This window comes from Martes martes (genome assembly GCF_963455335.1).
Source record: "Martes martes genome assembly, chromosome: 6".
Lineage (NCBI taxonomy): Eukaryota > Metazoa > Chordata > Mammalia > Carnivora > Mustelidae > Martes > Martes martes.
In genome coordinates, this window is record NC_137893.1 from 53,457,930 (window position 1) to 53,480,918 (window position 22,989).

Genomic DNA, 22,989 nt, shown 5'->3' on the forward strand with positions numbered 1-22,989 from the left:
GTCGAATTCTGCGTATATGGATTTGTCATAAACAAATTATTTGACCCTTGACACTCACCTGTAAAACAGACACTCTGACTTCCTATCCTTTGAGGAGTGTGGTGAAAATCAAATAGGAGGAAATGTGAGGGAGATCTTTGAAAAAGATACCAAGATATGATCCGTGGTACTAATTTAAAACCCCACCATCCTCACTCTTCCCAGACCGCCGCCAGGAGGCGGTGCGGACTGCGCAGGCGCGCTCCGCCAGCCCCGCCCAGCTGCGTTCAGCCCCCACGCCCGGTGCCTGGCGCCCGGGGCGCGCACGCCGTCCGGCGTCCTCGCTCCCGGGGCGTCGCCCCGCGTGCGGTGGAGTCACCGAGGCAGCCCCCCGCACCGGAAGTGACCCTGGCGGGTTTGCCTTCAAATTCTCGGCGAGCTGAAGCAGCACTGGGGGCTGGTGACGGTTGGACACCGTCGTGCTGGGGTCGTGAGCACGGAGCAGAGTGTTTGGGGCTGGGTAGGGCCGTCCCTGCCCTCTAGCAGCCCTGAGTCACGCACGGCCCTTCCCCTCCGCCCGGCAGTGGGTGGTTTCCCAGAGAGCCTCGGCAGCCACAGGTGAGTGTCTACTCTCCCCGTGCTCCGGGGATCCCCAACCCCAGTGGCCAGCTCGGCGAGGGACTCGCGGCCAGCAATGAGAGCTCTCTGCGCATCCTGCCGTGAGACTGCCCTTGCCTGAGCCGAGGCCTCAGGTTGTCGCTGACACCTGTGGCTCAGGTGACGGGTCCCCTACCTGAGGATCCTGTCCAGCCTGGGACTTTTGGGGGTTCCTGGCGATCCCTTTTCTAGGCTTGTGTCATTAGAGAAGTCTCTGGTTGGAAAAACATGTCTATCTTTATTTCTTCGCTTTTTTGAGAGGTTCTCTCCCGAATTCGTCCACGCCCCCGCCCCATACCCTCGCCCCTGAAAAACCTCAAAAGCCTTGAAATGGGATGCAGCTTCTTTTCTTACATTTTGTTAGGTAGGTGTGATATTGTTGAGGATATTCTTTATTCTGGCCCCGGGCGTCCTCTGGGAGACTTTTAGCCCTTTTGCTGTAGAGTTCGTATGTTTTAAAAATATATATTCCCTCCAAACCTTTGTTTCATATCGTGTAGTATATGGAGACGAAGCTTGAGATAAACGTGGATCCCTAAGTGCCTTACTGTGGATAGTCTCAGCCCTTATTTAATCAAAAATAAATTTTTTATCTTTTAATTGTGAAGTGCCATTTTATATCAGTTACTAAATTCCAACAGCACAATTTTGCATCCTTCTCTCTTGAAAGCATCCATTTATGTATTCCTCTTTGAAATCAGACCTTTAGTTACTGCTGAAAACATTCCTAATGTTTTAGAATCTTTGCCACAATGATAGAACACCACGGTGTCAAGAAAGATTCTTGTAAAGTTCACAGGACTAAATGTCTCAATGTGCAGCCCTATTGTCTTTTCCAAATGAGATAATTTTTTGTAATCAGTGAGTTCTCACACAGGAATAGCAGCAGAACTCTTTTATTTTGTATTATTGTTAATATTACTGTATCGTGCCTTAAAAAAAAAGAAGGCAGTGCTGACCAATTTCCAACATTCCTAGATTGTGGAAAGCTATGTAAATCTTCTCTATGGCATTGGTTATTCAAAAAGCTTTTTCATTTTACAGGTTCTGTACTTGGCATATTATACAATGATTCTGCATCTTATTGAAACTGGAGTCACTCTTCTGACAAGTACAAGAATTAGGAAATCTTGTGAAATGTGCTGTACTAACAACATTGTTGAACTTCTGTTTACAACAAAGTTTAGGTTTTTCTTTTTAGCTACATGATTGGTTAAAAAGATAGTGTATCAAATCAATGTGGTCAGTGTTGATAATATGCTAAATAGATTTTGCTTGTAGTGTTTATTGATATGTCTTGAACATAGCTTTTAAATTACATTTTGTTACATTCACTGATTTATTTTGTTTATATAAATATAAATTGAGAGAAAGTTTACTAAATACATATATATATATCCTTTTTTCCTGAGCAGGCACTCTTTTGATAACTTTCTCATGCTTCTTGAGTATTTATTATACAGTGATTATAAAAGTAAGAAGAATGTATGCCATGCTGTAATTGGTCATGGGTCACTCATTTATTGTATGTATTTATAATCATTAGCGACTGACTGTAACTTAGCATTATGGTTGTTTTCATATTCCAGAGATGAACATTCTGAACATTGCTTAATACTGTATTGTCACTTTTAAAGTTACACTCGATTTACAGAAATGCCTTCAAGAAAATGTGTGGTTGAGGTTCATCTGTTTCTGTTTTAGGACATCAGCTTTACAAATAACTTTTCTTTTTAAAGATTTTATTTATTTATTTGATAGAGATAGCGAGAGAGGGAACACAAGCAGGGGGAGTGGGAGAGGGAGAAGCAGGCTTCCCGCTGAGCAGGGAGCCTGATGCCAGGGCTTGATCCCAGCATGACCTGAGCTGAAGGCAGATGCTGAACGACTGAGCCACCCAGGTGCCTCACAGATAAATATTTTTAACATAAGTGTTGATTTTTTAGCCTGTGCTTAATGCTATGCTGTGCTTGTTTCCTCCTCCTAAGTGAAGAAAATACACATAGGATAGATCAAATGATGTCCCCTCTACTAAACTTCAAGGATTTAAAGGTTTAATTCTTATTTTTGTCTTCAGTACAGTTCCTTGCAACTGAGTAGGTGCTCTGTAAATACTTCTTGAATGAATGACTTATGCACATTACAGTAAAACTGCAGTATTAGTGGAACCCAGTCTAAAGCCTTAAAAAATTAAGTGGATATGGTATCCTTTTTAGGTGTGAAATAAGGAAGGCCCCATATTTATTATTTTGGAAGAGAGTAGGAATCTTAGAACCTCAGATGTTTGGATCTATTGCCTGTTCTTTTTCTGTCTCTTTAATCACTTCTTTTCCCTAATCCTGAAGGAGAGAAAGACACCCTAAGTCTCTTTGTGGAGATTCCACACCACAGCAACAATTAAGCTTGCTAGAAATTTTGTTACAATATTTTTTATTGTCTAAAAATTTTTACTCTGTTAACTTGAATTAAAGTTTCATGTTGTACCTTACTTAATTTAAATTGATTTAATCATTAACAAAAGTGAATACATAAGCCATGCAAGCAAAAGGTTGGTTCTGATAGGATAATGTAAAGGAAAAGCTTGCTGCGAGATAAAATAGGCATCACCTATGGTTATTGTTCTCTTTAATGATCTCTTTAATCAAGAATCTGAGTTTTTGGACAATCTCACTTTTATAAGTGTTCTATTAATTGAACCAGTAGATACTCTTCACTGTTCATGGTGGTTAAAATTAGACCATAGGCTTTTCTCCAAATATACTCATTTCTTCAGAAATTGCCAGGTATTGTGCCAGGTAGACCTCATTTCTGTACTGCTACAGTGTAATTTTAGCAATGATAAGAATATATGCTTCAAAATTGGAGTCTCATAAATTTGCAGTGTTGCTGTTTATTTGAAAAGAAAGCTGTCTTAGAGACTTCTAGAAGAATAGGAAAATTTATTTTTGTCTCACATTTAATCAACTAAGGGTATTTTGATACTATTTTCAGTAAACACATTGTTTCTTTGATAATCAAATTTTTCAGGTGACCTTGGATTGACTTTGTATTTCTTTTTGTTAGAAAATGTCAATTCATTGGATGCTAAAGAATTTTGTCTGACTAGAAAGAAGTATTCATAACACAGAACCTTCAAAGAAGGCCTGGAGTGAACTCTATGAGTTGTGGGACATTGAATCATGATATTAAAAAAAAAAAAAAGTTGAAATCTGTGTATCAGTAACTTGATTTAGTTTTGTTTTTTGTTTTGTTTTGGTTTTGTTTTTTAGTAGAGGGGATAGAAAGAAAGATCTGGATGGAGTCAGTTAAGGAAAAGAGAAAGAGAAGAAGACATCAGAGTCTTGTTATCCAGGTTCATCAGGATACACTGTATACTGCCAGCACCTGGCCCCAGCTATACTCTTCTAACATTGTTTCCCAGATGAGGTGTCACTACAGGGCATCTAGAGCCTTAGGGCAGAAGCAGTCACAGTTCTGGTAAGGATGAGTTGAGGATGAAGGAATGTGAGAGTGCTGAGGTTCAGGAACTGGACAAAGATAAGAAGTCTTAGTAGTTCAAACAAAAACCTGTCATCATGCATTCATTCAGAGATTGACTGAATATTGACTGTGTGCCAAACAAGGTTCTAGGTGCTAGGGGTATATCTAAGTAACAGAGAGCCATATACCCTGCCCATGGAACTTTTATTAAGATGGAATATTATCAGTGGTCATGACTCCATGGAATCACTATGTAGGTCATGAGTTTTTTTTCTTTTGGACCGCAGTGCTCAATCTTGAGTTACTTACAAACGTCAGTTCATAGCTGTGTTGCTTCATAACAAATTATTCCAAAACGTAGTGGCTCGAAACCATAAACTTTTATCTCACAGTTTCTTTGGTCGGGCTGTGGGCGTGTGGTAGCTGGGTGCTCCTGATTCAGGGTCTTTCACAAGCTGTAATCAAGGTATCAGGGCTGCAGTCATCTGAGGACTCAACTGAGGAAGGACCGGCTTCCAGGCTCCCTCACATGGTGATGGCAGGATTCGGCTCCTCTAGACTATTGAACTGAGGGCCTCAGTTCCTCACTGGCTGTTGGCCTGGAGCCTCCCTCAGTTCTTTGTCGTGTGAGCTTCTGCACAGGGCAGCTTAGAGTGGGCCAGCAAGAGGCAGTGAACGAGATGGAAGTCACAGTCTAATCTCAGAAATACATTTCATTATTTTGATTATTCTGTTTGTTACAAGCTCACATTCAAGTGAAGTTGACTTCACAAGGCTATGGAAACAAGGGGGCAGAGGGTACGGAGACCCATCTTGGAAGCTGTCTCTAATTGTATATTGATAAAAGACCCTTATTTTGTAATATTTATTTTTTCTTTCTTACCCTTCACCTTCTTTCTTCACTCATATTTCTGTATCTTTATCCTCCAAAGGCACTCTAAGATACTTAATATGTGTTTTTGGATTTGTATTTATCTCTGACAAAAGAGTGTTTTGTATAACGTATGTATTTTGAGTTTATAAAATGGTATTGTGGTCTAGATCTTGTTCTGTGTCTAAGGTTTTTTTTTTTTTTTCCACCCAACCCCGTATTTCGATGATCTGGGCATGTGCTATTTGTAAATTTTGTTAATTGCTTCCATCGTCTACATAGTATTCCAGAGAATGCATCCAGCGCATTTTCTTGTCTTTTTTTTTTTTTTAAGATTTTATTTATTTATTTGACAGGGGAGAGAGAGCGTGCACAAGCAGGGGGGAACAGCAGAGGGGGAGGGAGAAGCAGACTCCCCACTGAGCAAGGAGCCCTATGCAGGGCTTGATCCCAGGACCCTAGGATCATGATCTGAGCCGAAGGCAAAAGCTCAACCAACTAAGCCACCCAAGCGCCCCTCCAGCACATTTCCTTACCCATTTCTCTAGCAGGGAAGAGGTTGATTGTCTTCAGCTCCTTGATTTCTCCAACAGTTCTTTCATTAACATCCCAAAACAAGTCTCTGTGAATCTGTGTGAGACTTTCTCTGGAATATTTACAGAAGAGTGGGATTGCTGGATCATAGGATATATGCATATGCAACTTCTCTAAGGACTGCCAGGTTGCTCTTCAAAATGACTAAACCAGTTTATATCTACAAGTTATATGTGAGGGTTTCCTTTATCCCAAATCCTTACCAATACTAAGTGTTATTGGAGTTACTGATTTGGTTTTAATCTAGTGAATGTATAAGAGGGACTCTATGATTGCTTTCACTTGCATTCATCTGTTAATAGTATCTGTACTTTTAGCCATTTGGGTTTTCTTTTATTTGAATTGTCCTTTGTGCTGTTTACTTGTTTCTTTTTGTCCATTTTGTCCATTGAAGTCTTTTGTCCATTAGTGTGAGGAATTATAAGGATGGATTTTCTAATCTTAAATTATCCTTGCATTCCTGGGTAAATTTTTTTTTTTTAAAGATTTATTCATTTATCCTAGAGAAGACAGGGGAGGGGCAGAGGGAGAGAGAGGACCCCAAGCAGACTCCCTGCTGAGCATGGAGCCCTACACTGGGCTTGACCCTATGACTTAGATCATGATCTGAGCTGAAACCAAGAGGTGGACGCTCAACCCGCTGAGCCACGCAGGTACCCCTCTGAGGAGAATCTTCATGATCAGAGAGAGAGTGTATGTGCTTTGAAACATTGTTAGCTCTTAATGGATTTCCACATCTATAGTCCTAAGCAAAACGGGCTTTATATTGTTCATACTCAATTTTGAAATTGAGGTGAGCCCAGCCTCCTAAAAAGAGTTGGTCAGTTTTTCCCTTGTTTTCTCAGTCAACTTTTATGTGATTAGAATTACTTTCTGCTTAGAGGGTAGGTAAAACCCACCTATAAAAAGATCCTCTGGATCTGAAGCCTTTTAAAAGTAGAGTTCTTTCATTAAAATTCCATTTTCTAGGAAATAAGGGAAGAAAAACTTTTTAAAGGAGAAAAAATTTCGGGTGCCTGGGTGGCTCATTTGGTTAAGCATCTACCTTCAGCTCAGGTCATGATCTCAGAGTTTCAGGATCGAGTCCCACCTCAGGCTCCCTGCTCATCAGAGAGTCTGCTTCTCCCTCTGAGCCTCTCCCATCTCGTGCTCTCTCTCTCTCATATAAATAAATAAAATCTTTAAAAAAAAAACAAAACAGTGATTCTTGGAATACTGAAAAAATAAAACAAAATTTTTAAAAAACTTCATCTTTTTAAAAAATATCTTATTTATTTGACAGAGAGAGCATAAGCAGGGGGACCAATAGGCAGAAGGAAAGGGAGCAGCAGGCTGCCTGTGGAGCAGGGAGCCTGATGTGGGGCTTGATCCTGGGACCCTAGGGTCAAGACCTGAGCTGAAGGCAGTCGCTTAACTAACTGAGCCACCCTGTTGCCTCCAAAATTTCATTTACTTTCAACTCAGATCCATCTAGTTATTTTCTCTTTTTCATTTTGTGTTTCATTTATTTGAATGTTCTTTTTTCTTTTCCTTTATCAGTTTCACCAAGATTTGTTTCTTAATTTTGAAATGACCCATAGTTTGATTTTTTAAAGTATTTTCCAGTGTTTTGGGGTTTTCTTTTCTCTTTTCTTTCTTTTTTTCTTTTTGTAAGATTTTGTTTGTAAATAATCTCTACACCCAACATGGGACTTGAACTCACATCCCTGAGATCAAGAGTTGAATGCTTCACCAACTGGGCCAGCCAGGTGCCCCTTCGTTTTTATTTAAATTTGGCCTGGTCTGGGTAAAGCATCAGCGGACTTTAGAAGGGGAAGAGTTTATTTTAGACTGAGAAGTTCAGAGGTAGATATGCTGGGAGAACTGCCCTTGCAGCTGGACTTTGAAGCATTGGTGGGGTTTGTGTATGGGAACCAAGAACTTTCTTTGAAGAAGGAGAAATGGCTTGAGCAAATAACAGATGGAAAGTGCAGTATGTGTGATTGTGAGCTTCTTGAAGGAGCCCCAACTTGTATATACTTCAGAGAAACTATTTAGAGTATATACTTTGGAGAAACTCTTTGTATACTTATTTTTAGGAGACATTTAATGTGAAAATCTTTTTTCTTTTTTTTAGCTTACAAGTGAGCATGAGTCTTCTTATGATTAGCGAGAATGTAAAATTGGCCCGTGAGTATGCGCTGCTGGGCAACTATGACTCTGCGATGGTGTATTATCAGGGAGTTCTTGACCAGATGAACAAGTATCTGTATTCAGTCAAAGATACCTATCTCCAGCAGAAGTGGCAACAGGTGAGAATCGTGGCTGCTGTGTGTCTTCATGGTTTAAGCACTCAGAAGAGAAGACTTGAAGAGATTGTCAGTGCCTTTTGCAGTTACACATGAAGAGTGTATGGTTTGTTACATGGATTTATATATGATGTTACTTGAAATTTGATTTATTATATTAATAATATCCATATTCACTGTCATCAGTATTGCGAGTTCTACTCAGTTATAGTTGTTGGAATGTAATAGATTTTAAAAAATAATGGTTTTGATGGTTTTTTTCTACATCACATTTTTTTACCTGGTAAAATTAGAATTGACTTTATTAAGCCATTGTTGAAACTGCAGATGACAGCTGAATGTCATGGCTAAGGATTCTCTGTAGAATATTCTTTTTCTTTTTTTTTTTTTTAAAGATTTTATTTATTTATTTGTCAGAGAGAGAGAGGGAGAGAGAGCAAGCGAGCACAGGCAGACAGAGTGGCAGGCAGAGGCAGAGGGAGAAGCAGGCTCCCTGCTGAGCAAGGAGCCCAATGTGGGACTCGATCCCAGGCCGCTGGAATCATGACCTGAGCTGAAGGCAGCTGCTTAATCAACTGAGCCACCCAGGCGTCCATCTGTAGAATATTCTAAAGCAGACCCTATTTGAATCCCATATGAGGAAAGTGTGGAAGTTACAAGTCCACCTGAAGATGGCATTTCTAGCAAGGTTAGGTACATCACAGAGGAAAGAAATGTTAACAGAATTTAATAGTCTTTTTGAGCTGGTCTTCTTGGTACAGTGTTATCCCTCAGATTCCACTAAACTGCTTTTATGGATAGTATTCCATTTTTGTACTTAATTTTGGTTCCTTTTTTTTTTTTTGAAAGATTTTTAAATTTATTTATTTGAGAGAAGGACAGTGAGCACATGCAGGGGGAGCAGCAGGCAGAGGGAGAGGGAGAAGCAGGCTTCCTGCCAAGCAAGGAGCCCAATGTGGGACTTGATCCCAGGACCCTGGGATCATGACCCAAACTAAAGGCAGCCCATTTACCCAACTGAGACACCCAGGCACCCTATACTTAATTTCTTTAAAAGAAGGAAGTATCCTACCTCTTTGAACTTAAACTTTTCCCCCTAAATCTGCCTCTGCATATCCCTTACATTACCAGAAGAGGAAAAGTATTTTATTTCATACAGAGTTTTGAATTTGTCACTGAAAGACTTATGTTTGTTGGCTGGAGACTTTTTTTAAAGTAGACTCCACACCCAGCGTGGAGCCCAAGGTGGGACTGGAACTCACAACCTGAGATCAAAACCTGAACTGAGATCAAGAGTTGGACACTTAACTGAACCAATCAGGTGCCCCTTTAGCCCGGAGATTTTTATTTTTAAAGTCTAAGCTTTTTTTTTTTTTTCCTATCAGATTTATGTATTTATTTGGGGTGGGGGTGGGGCAGGAGGGAGAAGGGCAGAAGGAGAGAGAGAATCGCAGGCAGACTCCCTGCTGACCACCTGGGTGGCTAATTGGAGCCAGACGTGAGGCTCGATATCATAGGCCTGAGATCATGGTCTGAGGCAAAATCAAGAACCTGACACTCAACCAACTAAGCCACTCAAGCACCCCTATTTATTTATTTTTAGAGAGTAGACTGTGCAGGCAAGTAGAGGGGGAAACAAACACCCTGCTGAGCAGAGAGCTTAACACAGGGCTCTATCCTACAACCATGAGATCATGACCTGAGCCAAAACCAAGAGTGGGACACTTAACTGACTGAGCCACCCAGGCGCCCCAAAAGTCTACGCTTTTTTGGTAAAGATACTTAAATCATTTAGTTTTATTTATTTTTTTTAAGTTTTTTTTTTTAATTCATTTGACAGACAGAGATCACAAGTAGGCAGAGAGGCAGGCAGAGAGAGAGGAAGGGAAGCAGGCTCTCTGCTGAGCAGAGAGCCAGACATGGGCCTCGATCCCAGGACCCTGGGATCATGACCTGAGTTGAAGGCAGAGGCTTTAACCCACTGAGCCACCCAGGTGCCCTACATCATTTAGTTTTAAAACCAAACATTACCAAAAACAAACAAACAAACAAACAAACTAAACATGACCAACTTTATTTCAATATTTTGTTTTTGTAATTGTTTTTGTAATTGTTTTGTAATTGTTATAAATTGAGTCGAGAATGCTCAAAAGAAATCTTGGTTTTATGTGAATTGTGCTATTTGTCATCTGAAGCCATATTATTCAAACTATAGGTTTCAGTCCATTAATGGGCTATGAAATTAGTGCATTCTCATCACCATTTTAAAGATTTTATTTATTTATTTGTCAGAGAGAGAGAGGGAGAGTGAGCGAGCACAGGCAGAGGCAGAGGGAGAAGCAGGCTCCCTGACAAGCAAGGAGCCCGATGTGGGACTCGATCCCAGGACGCTGGGATCATGACCTGAGCCGAAGGCAGCTGCTTAACCAACTGAGCCACCCAGGCGTCCCTCTCATCACCATTTTAAAAGTCCAATAACAGGGGGTGCCTGGGTGGCTCAGTGGGTTAAAGCCTCTGCCTTCGGCTCAGGTCATAATCCCAGGATCCTGGGATTGAGCCACGCATCAGGCTCTCTGCTCACCGGGGAGCCTGCTTCCTGCTCTCTCTCTGCCTGCCTCTCTGCCTACTTGAGATCTCTCTCTGTCAAATAAATAAATAAAATCTTAAAAAAAAAAAAAAAAAGTCCAATAATAGCATAAAAACCATCAAAGAAGCAATTTATAAAAGGATTATTTTTACCAGAATTTCCAAAAAGAAAGTTATAGCTAACTTCAGTATGTTATGCAGTTTGAGTACAAACCATATGTTAGTAATATGGTTTAATTGGTCAGAATATTTAATTCATTTTTTTCTTACAGTTGCAAATAAAAACTTAATGAACCATTCTTTTGGGGGGGGGGTTAAAATCTTATTTATTTATTTATTTGACAGAGAGACAAAGCACAGGTAGGCAGAGTGGCAGGCAGAGGGAGAAGCAAGCTCTCCGCTGGGCAAGGAGCCCGATGTAGGGCTCGATCCCAGGACTCTGGGATCATGACCCGAGCCAAGGGCAGATGCTTAAAACAACTGAGGGACCCAGGCGCTCCTTAATGAACCATCCTTAAAATTTTGACAGAATATTTTGGCACGATTTATGGGGTAGCTGATGTCAAAATGGAGGTTTCCAACATCTCTAATAGATGGCCCTGATTTAGTCTTGGCAGTGATTTATTGGTTATAGATATTTAAAGAGCCATATTCTCCTTTGACACCAGGTTTGGCAGGAAATAAATGTGGAAGCTAAACATGTTAAGGATATTATGAAAACTCTGGAGAGCTTTAAGCTAGACAACACTCCACTGAAAGCTGCACAGCATGAGCTCCCAGCCTCTGAGGGGGAAGTCTGGTCCTTGCCTGTGCCTGTTGAACGAAGGTGAGTGGAAACCTTTCAAGAAACATATTGGCCCAGGAAACTAATAGCGTTGGCTATATCTAGGACAGCTGGGTGGTGGGGACACAGGAACAGGAGAAGGTTTTTTACTGAATGCCTTTTAGAACTCTTACATTGTGTATCATGTAACTATGACCCATGTGGATAAATTAAACTTAGGTGGAAATAACCCAAAAATATGCTTTTGTGAGTAGGGTTATAGAAGTAGTGGAGACAACATTATCTTATGGAAGGAGCTGGGAATTGAAATATCTGGGCTCTCATTCTCTCTTCGCCACTATCCGTATCTTTGGAAAAAACATGTAATCTTTTTAGGCTTCAGATTTTTCTTAGGTAAAGTGAGGGAGTTAGATTAAAACAGTAGTTCTCAAACAGGCTATCATAGAATACTGCTGTTCATCAAAATTGTTAAAATGAAAAATGGGCTTTTTTTTTTCAAGATTTTATTTATTTATTTGACAGAGATAGATCACAAGTAGGCGGAGAGGCAGGCAGAGCTAGAGGGAGAAGCAGGCTCCCCGGTGAGCAGAGAGCCTGATGCGGGTCTCGATCCCAGGACCCCAGGATCATGACCTGAGCCAAAGGCAGACACTTAACCAATTGAGCCACCCAGGTGCCCTGAAAAATGGGCTTTTTAATTCACAGGAAGGAAAGGATAAAATGTTCTCTATTTTAGGGGTTTTTCTGGCCACTTTTTCCCTTGGCTTCCTATTATCTGGAGCTGGCAAATGAACAGTGAAAGTGATATTTACTGAAATGTTCTACACAGCCAGTCATGCTTGGTTTCCCTGCATATTTTTTACTGACAAGTGTCAGATGATTGTCACTTGTCTATTCCACTCACATAATAGATTTCCTAGTTTGTATTGTGGACCTAAACATGGGAGTGTGTAAGGACATTCTAAAAAAAACACTGATTTGCAGGTCCTTTGCCCCCTAATCAGTTTGAGAACCTTGCACTAATAAGGAAGACGTTGCTCATGTGTTTTTCAGCTTCACATTGTCATTTGTAACTCTCAGTGCTTGACTGTATTTTATGATAAGTGCTAGATGTTGAGTGCTCATGTGTCCTAAGCACTGTTAGAACTATACATGTTATTTCATTTATTCACAGTTAGCCTTTCAAATAAGTCCTGTTTTCCTTATATTGCAGATAAGATAGTTTGATGTACAGTGACTTTCCCCCATTATCACAAAGCTAATAATTGGTGGAGCTAGAATTTGAACACAGATATATTTGATTACAATGCTGACATTCTCTGCCGTACCAGTTATTCTCAAATTCTAGAATACCTAAAGATCTCTTGGGGCACTTATTAAAATGTGGATTCTGGGTTTTCACTCTCTGAGAGTCTGAAATAATACAGATTTACCTAGGAGATACTGCAGGTTTGGGTGCTTTTAAAGGATTATATATAACCTACATAGTTAATGTGTTCTTACTAGTTGTTTTCCACTTTTTGTTATTATAAAGTGAATATTTGTAAGTGAATCTTTTTCTACATTTATGATTTCTTTTTTCTTAATTTCAGTAGAACTAATAATGAGTCAAGTTGTGTTTTTATTTTTTCTTGCCTATAAATATGTTTTATACCTATTTATTTTCTTTTTTCTTTCCTCTTTCTGGAGAATCATCATTTGGCCCCTGTGCTGTTAGTCTGTTCCTGCTGCTATAACAAAATACACCAGACTGGTGGCTCACACAACAGAAATTTATGTCTTTATTTCTCACAGTTCTGGAGACCAGAAGTCCAAGATCAAGGTGCTTGCTAGTTTGGTTCCTGAGGGCTCTTCCAGGCAGACAGCTGCCTTGTCTCTGTCTTTGGGAACAGTCAAGCTCTCCGGTGTCTCTCACAAGGACAGGGTCCTCAGATCAATGCCTTATTTAACTTTATTTAATTAATTTATTTATTTTTAAGTAGGCTCCATGCCCAACATGGGGCTTGAACTCACAACCTGAGATCAAGAGTCACATGCTTTACTGACTGAGCCAGCCTGGTGCCCCTAACTTTAATTACTCCCTTACTCTAAATGGTCTCATCGGAGATGAGAGATTTAATACACTGAATTTTGGGGAGGACACATTCAGTCCATAACAGCCCTGTAACTCCTTTCTGACTTTATTGGTAAGAACTTTCTGATGAATACATGTGCCCGGTGAAAATTTAGTTCCTTTCAAATTTAATGAATTATTTGGTCACCTCAATCTAACAAGCATAGGCAGGAGGAGTCTCCTTGGGAGTAGTAGAACATTGAATTAGAAGAGCCTCTTCATCTAGGAAATTCTATGATGATAAGTCCTAGTTTCCTTTCTGATTGCTTTTTGCTTTCTTCAATATCTTTTTCTGTCCCTCATCTTAAGTGCCTTGGATGGACCACTATTAACTATAAAGTTCTCCTCTTTGACTTTATTTGCTGTGTCTTTGCTCCTTCCTGTAGTTTATTTTACTTGCTCTGTCAACTTGATAGCCCTCAAAGCTTTATATTTTTTCTTAGTCTTCATTTGTACTCATGCTTACGAGAGCTTACTCATTCTTGAACTCTGTGGTGATTCTGACCTTGTCATCATCTGGATTTTAGTCCCATTTAAAGAGCAGATTGAGCTGATCCAGTGTTCTCTTCTTTTATTTATTTATTTATTTATTTTTTAAAAAGATTTTATTTGTTTATTTGATAGAGAGATCACAAGTAAGCAGAGAGGCAGGCAGAGAGAGACGGGGAAGTAGGCTCCCCACTAAGCACGGAGTCCAGTGTGGGGCTTGATCCCAGGACCCCGAGATCATGACCCAAGCCGAAGGCAGAGGCTTAACCCACTGAGCCATCCAGGCACCCCCACTGTTCTCTTCTATGATCATGCACAGAAACGTTTGTACGAGGTGGTTCACTGAGCCTTTTAGAGCAAAGATTAGAAATAGCTTCAAAGCTATTAAATGTGATTCTTTTAAAATGTCTTTTAAAAGCCAGCATCCCTCAGATATCTCCTTATCTCACAGTAAAACCCAAAGTTTTCACCATCTCCTTCAACAGCACATGCGGTCCCATTCCGTACTAAGTCTAGAACCTGAGGTATTACAATTCTTCATCCTCGAGCAGGTCAAACACACAGATGCTTCACTTCTTTGCACGTGCCTTTCCTTCAGCTCAGACATTTCATGACTTGTTCTCTCATTTCCTTCAGGTCTCACCTTGTTGAGATGTTACCTGAGAAAGTCCTTCTCCGACCACCCTACCTGAAATGCCCCCTCACCCCCGATGAGAGCCCCTACCCTCCTTTATTTTTCTAGACTGCATGTAGCATCATCTGATGTCTTCATTGACGCGCCCTCTCCACACACATACATACACACACAGATATAAGTCTGTAAGGGTAAAGGTTTTATTAAACTTATTTGAAATTTTTTGTTCCAAGTGCATAATCAACAGTGATAGTTCAGTAAATTAGTTTTTGGAGGAATGAATAGCTAGCAGTAAGAAGTGGATAGAAAGTGGTGTATTTTACATGTAACAGTCATCTAGTCATTAAAAGCCATTTATGAGGTGATGATACAGGAAATGCCTTATATGATTAGAGAAAAATATGAGTGGATATGTATATAACAGTTCCAGTTCTGTTTAAATGAAAGGCAGTTATAAGAAAATAGACTAATATGTTAAGTGGTTAACTCTGGGTAATGGGGTTACAGGTGACTTTTATTCTTTTTTTTTTTAATATTTTATTTATTTATTTGACAGAGAGAGAGAGATCACAAGTAGGCAGAGAGGCAGGCAGAGAGAGAGGGGAGGGAAGCAGGCTCCCTGCTGAGCAGAGAGCCCGATGCGGGGCTTGATCCCAGGACCCTGAGATCATGACCTGAGCCAAAGGCAGAGGCTTTAACCCACTGAGCCACCCAGGCGCCCCTGACTTTTATTCTTTACACTTGATTATATTTCTGTGTCTGTTTTATATTATTTTTCTAGTAAAAGGAGAAAAAATACATCTTTTAAAGGAATAGCTCCACTTGGCTATCCAGATACCTAAATCCAAAAATCAAACCCCCATCGTTCCTTTTTGTCTTTATCATCCTGCCAAATCCTCATTCTCAACTTTCCATGGCTAGGAGTATCTTTTTTAATAGTGTATCTCTCGGACTTACATTGCTTACTGCCTTAAGCCAGGCCCTCATCTCATGCCTCCGTAACATTTGTAACCTGCAGATACCCCTGCTTTCTGTTCCCTTTATCGGTGTATCTTTCTCAGCACTGGATTCATCTTTCTTAAACCTTTGAGCAGCAGTTAGCTAAAACCTAAGCCTCTTGAACTAGTATTCAGATTTTCTATTCACTGAACCACCTTCTCTCCAGTATCCTCCCTGAAGGCTCACCATTGTCCATAGTTAGTGTCTTTATAATTCTTTACATAGATGAAGATCACTTTGATTTCTCTGCTTTTCTACACTGATTTCTTTTCTTTTTTTTTAAAGATTTTATTTATTTATTTGACAGAGAGAGAGATCACAAGTAGGCAGAGAGGCAGGCAGGGAGAGAGGGGGAAGCAGTCTCCCTGCTGAGCAGAGAGCCCAATGTGGGACTCAATCCCAGGACCCTGGGATCACGACCTGAGCCGAAGGCAGAGGCTTAACCCACTGAGCCACCCAGGTGCCCCTGATTTTCTTGTCTGCAGTTTTACCCTCTTGTTTAGTTCATCTCCTGTGTTTCTAGGCCTAGTTTATTTTCTGTCCTCTTGAGGTCGTTGGTAGCACTTGGGTCTCTTGTACATTTTCTGGCATACTTGCCTAATTTTGCATACCTTCTTTCTTAACCATACTTGAGATATTTGAGAATAGGCCTCTTTTACCTTTTTTATTGCTCATTTTAATGGCCCCAACCAAGTCTAGGAGCCTGAGAAATATTTGGGCGGTGCGAGTCCTGCCACAGAAGGAAAGATGACATGAGGCAGTGTGTGTAAACGTAAGATGCTCTACCTCACTTCTTGTGACTGTCCACAGCCACTGGTTATGGACAGCCACTGGTCCACATTCCCACTGTTTTAAGTGGGAAAATGACTTAATTTTATTAATTAAAATATAAGAACTGTGATATACTCTAAATAAAATAATGTCAGCTTACACATGTACCAGTGGATACATGTGCATCCTGTACCTATGCTGTGTTCTGGTTCTTTTGATAAAACTCTCTCTGATAATTGCTGTCTTTTCAGTTTTTAAGAATCAGATGAAGTTTTCATTCATCGTTGATGCGGACACCAGTTACTGCCTCTCAAAGGAGAGGTGATGATCACTTGCCTTCTATTATTTCTACCATATAAACATACTGCAGTCCATTCTTCTTGTTAGTTAAATCACCACAGATCACTGGGTGACATAGAAATATCAGATCTTAGGTTTCAGTGACTTCGTTCATTCAGTCCTATCTTGTGTTCCATTATTGCCTTGGCTTCTCTAACTTACACGTGATATGTGTTCATCTGTATTTGGACCACCTCCAGTTCATTATGATTTTCATGATCTTGTGTCTAATTAGACCCTCACCAGGACCTAGAAAACGCCAGTCTCCTCAGTATGGTGACCCTAAGCCACATGGTAACCGTCCAGGCACAACTGTCAGAGTTCACCGTTCATCTGCCCACAATCTTCACAATGACAGAGGGAAAGCTGTTCGTTGTCGGGAAAAGAAAGAACAGAGTAAAGGAAGAGAGGAAAAGGTAAATGTTACTGGTTTTCAAAAATGAAATATTTATTAACCTTAAAAATGAGGACTGTATAAATGTTAATAATTTTTAGTCATTGAAACCACCAGACCATAATAAAACCTTAGTCATATTCTACCTACCCTGGGATTTTTCCCATTCGCAATATTAAGTAAATGTTTTGGAGTATTTTTTTTTATCTTTATATTTTGAAATAATTTCAGACTTGCAAACAAGTTGGTATAAATGGTATAAATTTATCCAGTTTTACCAGTTATTAATGTTTTACCCGTTTTGCTTTATCATCTCTCTACATACAATTTTTTTTTTCTGTAACATTGAGAGTAAATTGTAGGTATCCTGCATGCCCTTTTACCCTTATACTTTAGAGTGTATTTCCTAGGTACTTGGACATTGTTCTACATAAACACAGTACAGTTGTCAAAACCCATACATTTTACATTGATACAGTATTGTATCAATCCACAGACCCTCCTAAAATTTAGCCCCGTTATCCCAGTAATGACATTTGTAGTTCATTTTATCCCCATGCAAGGACATAGTAGGGAAGCGTACACTACATTTTGTTGTCATGTTTGACATGTAGTCTCTTTGATACGAAAATCTTTCTCAGCTTTTCTCTTCTTTTTTGGCCGGCATTTTTGAAGAGTACAGCCCAGTTTTGTAGAATGCCTCTCAGTGTGGACTGTTTCCGATGTTTCTTTGTGATTAGATGGAGGGTGTGCATTTTGGACAGGAATACCATTGAAGAGAAGTTTTGTTCTTTACAGTGTATAATAAGGAGACGCAGGATGTTTATTTGTTCTGTGACTTATGATAAATTGGAGTGCTTCGTTAGGGCGGTGTCTGCCTAGGCTTCTCCACTATGAAGTTACTCTTTTTTCCCTTTACAGTAATTTGGGGGGAGATACCTTGAGACTATGTAAATATCGTATTTCTCATCAAAATTTCATCTATTTGTTTTAGCATCCAGTGATGCTTGCCTAAATCAGTTATTCCTGTGATAATTGAAAAATCATGATTTTCTAATGCTGTTATTTCTTCTACATTTAATTGGTATCCTGGGGCGCCTGGGTGGCTCAGTGGATGAAGCCTCTGCCTTCGGCTCAGTTCGTGGTCCCAGGGTCCTGGGATCGAGCCCCATGTCAGGCTCTCCGCTCAGCAGGGAGCCTGCTTTCTCCTGCCCCCCACTCTGCCTGCCTCTCTGCCTACTTGTGATCTCTCTCTCTGAGAAACATTAATTGGTATCCTACCAAAAGGAAAAACTTCATCTCTTTCTCTTTATTCAATTTTATCAGTATGCAGTCATGGATTATTTGGTTCAGTGAATTATCATCTGTTGCTATCTTTTTGATGCTGAAATTGTCCAAGATTTGAGGAGTGTGACCTTGGAAGTTAGATCCTATGTCTTTTTTGACATGTACTCATCGTTCTCTGAGTACCTCCTCATTTTCTGGCACAATAATAATCAACAAATCAGTTTTCCAAGAGAGATTAAATTAATATGATCTTGCTGGTAAGGCACGAAAACATAAAGCTTTTCAAAAATACAGCATGGTGATTAAGAGCATGGGCTTTAGATACAGGTAGACCTGTGTTGAAGCACCAACACTGCTCTTTCTGGCTGTGTTACTATAAGCTATTTAGTCTTTCTAAGTTTTATTTCCTCTTATATAGAATTATTTTAACACCTGTCTCCTAGAGTTTTCATAGGATAAGTGTGTAACTTTTTCTGGCTCCCAGCACATACTTCTTGAGTGTCAGCTTTTACTATTTCCCACACTTTCCAGGTAACAGATTTTCCTATATTTGCTATTGGTTTAGACAGTCTTGCCGTTGCTTTTTTTCAAAATTTAATGAGATATTTCAGATGTTGGTGACTGTATTCAAAATGGTCCTTAATGGATATAAATGCAAAGGTAGAAATTGTGGGTGAAAAACAAGACAAAAATAAATCCTCTAAAAGGAAACTCACTTAAGAAAAAAGTTCTTGTTTATCAGTGAAAGTATTCTAACCATCAGTTTTTAAACATATAGTGTTTCCACCACTCTTTGGTTCTCTACTATTTCAACCAAGAGTAGGAAAAGAAAGTATACTAAATAAATGTAAGATTAGTTGCAATAAGAGGCGGTCTTATCTGTATCTCTGCTGAGTGTAGGCTTCACTTAATTGCTAAAATCCTCAGGACTTTGAGCACAGGGTATAGGACAGCAGAGAACAAATGTATAAAATAGGTTTTCTCCCTGGGGTGCCTGGGTGTCTCAGTTGGTTAAGCGTCTGCCTTTGGCTCAGGTCATGATCCCAGGGTCCTGGGATCGAGTCCCTCATTGGGCTCCCTGCCAAGGAGAGAGTCTGCTTCTCCCTCTCCCTCTGCCTGCTGTTCTCTCTCTGACAAATAAATAAAATCTTTAAAAAAACAAAATAGGTTTTCCCCCCAAGTCAGCTGGTGTGTCTTGAGTATATGTACCCATTGTTGAGAAACTATACTCGGGGAGACCAGATTAATATATTTCAAGTAATTATAGCATAATTAGATGCTTAACAGTGGTAGTAACTAATGACTAAAAAGAACAGAATTCTTAGAAGTTGGTGGTAGTCAGAGAACTTTATGGAAGAAATAAAACCATTGAACCATAGAAGGTGAATAGATTTTTATCCTATTTAAAATCTTTTGTAACATACTCATTTAGAAAATCAGAAAATAGAATTAAGTAAAAAAAACAAAACAAAACAACTCAAACTCACATTCCTACCCCTCCTGAGATCTGTTTATCCCATGGTATATCCTTTTCCATATGCATGATTTTTTTTTTTTTTTTGCACAAGTGGAATCATAATCTGTTCTTCTCAGTAATAAGTACATTCTAACAATCTTTCTGTATTGAGTTGGTCTGCTCTTCTAAATAGTAGCTGTCCAGAGGACTAGAGGAAAGGAAAACAAGCCCAGAGTGCTCTTCAGTGCTCTCTCTTAAAGTCTTTTGTCCATTGTCAGAATGAGTTGTCCATTCTTTTATTGGGGTTTGAGAGTTCTTTATATATTCTAGGTACTAGCCCTTTGTTGATATGTGTTTTGAAAACATTTTCTTTCAGTGTGCAACTTGTCTTTTTAAAATCCTTTTTACTGGATCTTTTACAAGGCATAAGATTTTAATTTTGATGAAGTCCAGTATTCCATTTATAAATAACTGTACCATATGATGTCAAATTTTTAATTCTTTGCCTAGCCCTAGATCCTGAAAATTTTCTATTTTTTTCTAAAAGTTTTATAATTTTATGTTTTACATTTAAGCCCATGGTCTATTGTGAGTTGATTTTTGTGTAAGTTGTAGACTTAGGTTGAGGTTCACTTTTTGCCTGTTGTACATGTGCAGTTTCTCCAGCATCATTTGTTGAAAAGGCTGTATTTTATTGAATTGCTTTCATACCTTTTTCAAAAATGATGAATTGAGAATTGTTCCTTCTGTTTTCTGGAAGAGACTGTATCAGATTAGTCATTCTTGTTTAAATGTTTGATAAAATTGTCCAGTGAAACATCTAGGCTTGGGTGTTTCTTTTTTGGTTTTAAAATTATGAATTCAATTTCCTCAGTGGCTGTAAGGCTGTTCAAATAATCTTTCATATTAGGTGAGTTGTGGTAGTTGGTTTTTTAAGACATAATCCCTTCTAAGTTAACAAATTTATGTATGTACAGTTTTTTGTAAGATTCCATGTTATTATTTTGGTATCTGCAAGTCTAGGTCATTTTTGACATTGATAATTGGTGTTTTCTGGTTTTTTCATTTTCAGTGCTGCTAGAAATTTGTCAGTTTCATTCACCTTTTCAAAGAATGAGTTTTGTTTGTTTGTTTGTTTGTTTTTAAGATTTTATTTATTTGACCGAGACACAGTGAGAGAGGGAACACAGGCAGGGGGAGTGGGTGAGGGAGAAGTAGGCTTCCCGTTCAGCAGGGAGCCTGATGCAGGGCTCAATCCTAGGACCCTGAGATCCTGACCTGAGCCAAAGGCAAATGCTTAATGACTGAGCCACCCAGGTGCCCCAGTTCTTTGTTTTATTGATTTTTCCCTGTGTTTTTTTTGTTTTTCATTTCATTGGTCTTTGCTCTTATCACTGTTAACTTCCTTTTTTCTCCTTTGAGTTTATTTTGCTGTTCTTCTGTACATTCTTAGATGGGAGTTTAGATTATTAAGGCTTATTTCCTAATCTATGCACTTATTAGTAAGTTTCCCTCTCAGTACTCAGCTTTAACTGTGTCCCAGAAATTATGTTTTATCTTCCTTTTCATTTAATTCAATGTATTTAAAAACTTTTTTTTGAAACTTTATCTTTGACCCTGCAATTTAAAAGTGTGTTACTTAGTTTCCAATAGTCCAGAGATTGTGTTACTTCTCTGTTACTGATTTCTAGTTTGAATCCTTTGTGCTTAGAGAATATATTCTGTATGATGTCAATTATTTTAAAGTTGTTGAAGTTTGTTGTATGGCCCTGAATATGGTCTGTCTTGGTATATGTTCTGTGAATACTTGAAATATGTTCTATGAGTACTTGAAAATAATGTGTATTTTGCCCTTGTTGGGTGGAACTTTCCGTTAGTATCAGTTAGATTCTGCTGGATGATGGTGCTGTTCAGTTTTTCTGTATCCTTGCTGATTTTCTTTCTGGTTGTTCTGTCAGTTGTTGAGAAATGAGTTGTTGAAGTCTCCAGCTATATGTAAAGGTTCGCCAATTTGTTCACTTCTCTGGGCTTTTGTTTCATATATTGTGGCTTTGTTATTTGGTGCATTCACATTTAAGATTGCTTTGTTTTCTAGGTGGATTCACTTGTTTATCATTATGTAATATCCCTCTCTGTCTCTGGTAGGTGTTGTGTTTTGGTTTTTGGCTTTTGGTTTTTTCTTTGAAACTGACTTTGATATTAGTATAGCCATGCCTGTTTTTCTTTGATTAATGTTTGCACGTTAAACCTTTTTCCATTCTTTTACATTCACCCTACCTGTATCTTTGTATTTGGACAAGTTTCTTGATGATTGCAGATACTATACTTGAGTCATGTTTTTAATTTATTCCACTTATTTCTTTTAGTTGGTGTGTATAGGCCATTTATGATTAATGTATTTTGTTATGTTGGAGTTCAAGCCTGCTGTTTTATTTTTGATTTTCTGATGTGGTTTTTCTTTTGTTTTTTATTCTGTCTTCTTTTTCTGGCCTTTTCATGGGGGTTACTTGAATATTTTTTAGAATTACATTTTGATATTCCATAATGGTTTTGAGTATATCCCTTTGTGTTAGCTTTTTCAATGGTTGCTCTAGATATCACGTGTACAAAACTTGTACTGGTTGATTGATACTGTCATTTTACCACTTTGAATAAAGTATGGAAATCTTATTTCTCTTTATATCCCTTTATACTCTCCCATTTATAATTGTTTTTAAACATTTCCTCTCCCTCATCTTGATCTAGCCTCATCACACAGTGTTAAAGTTTTGCTTCAGCTATTAAATAAATTAAAAAACTCAAAAGGAGAAAGAAGGCCTGTTGTACTTACCCCTATTTTTACTTACTATGTCCTTTCATCCTTCCTGATCTTTGCAGGTTCTTTTTTACATTGTTTCTTTTCTGTTTAGAGAATAACTTTTAACTGTTTTCTTTTTGGGGGGGGGGTTGGTCTCTTGGCAACAAATTCTCTTATTTTTCCTTCATCTAAGAATGTTTTGATTACCCTTTCATTACCTGAAGGCTGGGTAGAAGATTCTGTATTAACAGTTCTTTTTCTTGAACAGTTTTGTGCCAACTCCTTCTGGCCTCCTTTTCTGAAGAGAAATTCCTCTCATTTGAATAGTTTTTCCCTGTAGGCAAGGTGTTGTTTTGCTTATTGCTCTCAGTGGATTAATTTGGGGTCTTCTATTTCTTTCTGAAGTTTTCTATTTTTTGGTTTGTTTCAGATTTGTTCATAATTGCTCATTTGAAGCATTTTAAATTCATG

General features: G+C 39.0%; 1 protein-coding gene across 2 annotated transcripts in view; it reads left to right on the plus strand.

The window, feature by feature from the left end:
* Window positions 1-254: 254 nt before the first annotated feature.
* Window positions 255-22,989, plus strand: part of KATNA1 (katanin catalytic subunit A1) — a 34,165-nt gene continuing 11,430 nt past the window's right edge. The window contains exons 1-5 of one of the 2 annotated variants that reach the window (XM_080805591.1): window positions 301-597; window positions 3,906-4,113; window positions 7,698-7,872; window positions 11,124-11,281; window positions 16,820-17,000. In XM_080805591.1, the coding sequence (XP_080661717.1) occupies window positions 3,932-4,113; window positions 7,698-7,872; window positions 11,124-11,281; window positions 16,820-17,000 (696 nt within the window). In that variant the 5' untranslated portion in view covers window positions 301-597; window positions 3,906-3,931. Of the gene's footprint in view, window positions 598-3,905; window positions 4,114-7,697; window positions 7,873-11,123; window positions 11,282-16,819; window positions 17,001-22,989 lie in introns of both variants that reach the window. The other variant, XM_080805592.1, reaches the window with a different exon arrangement.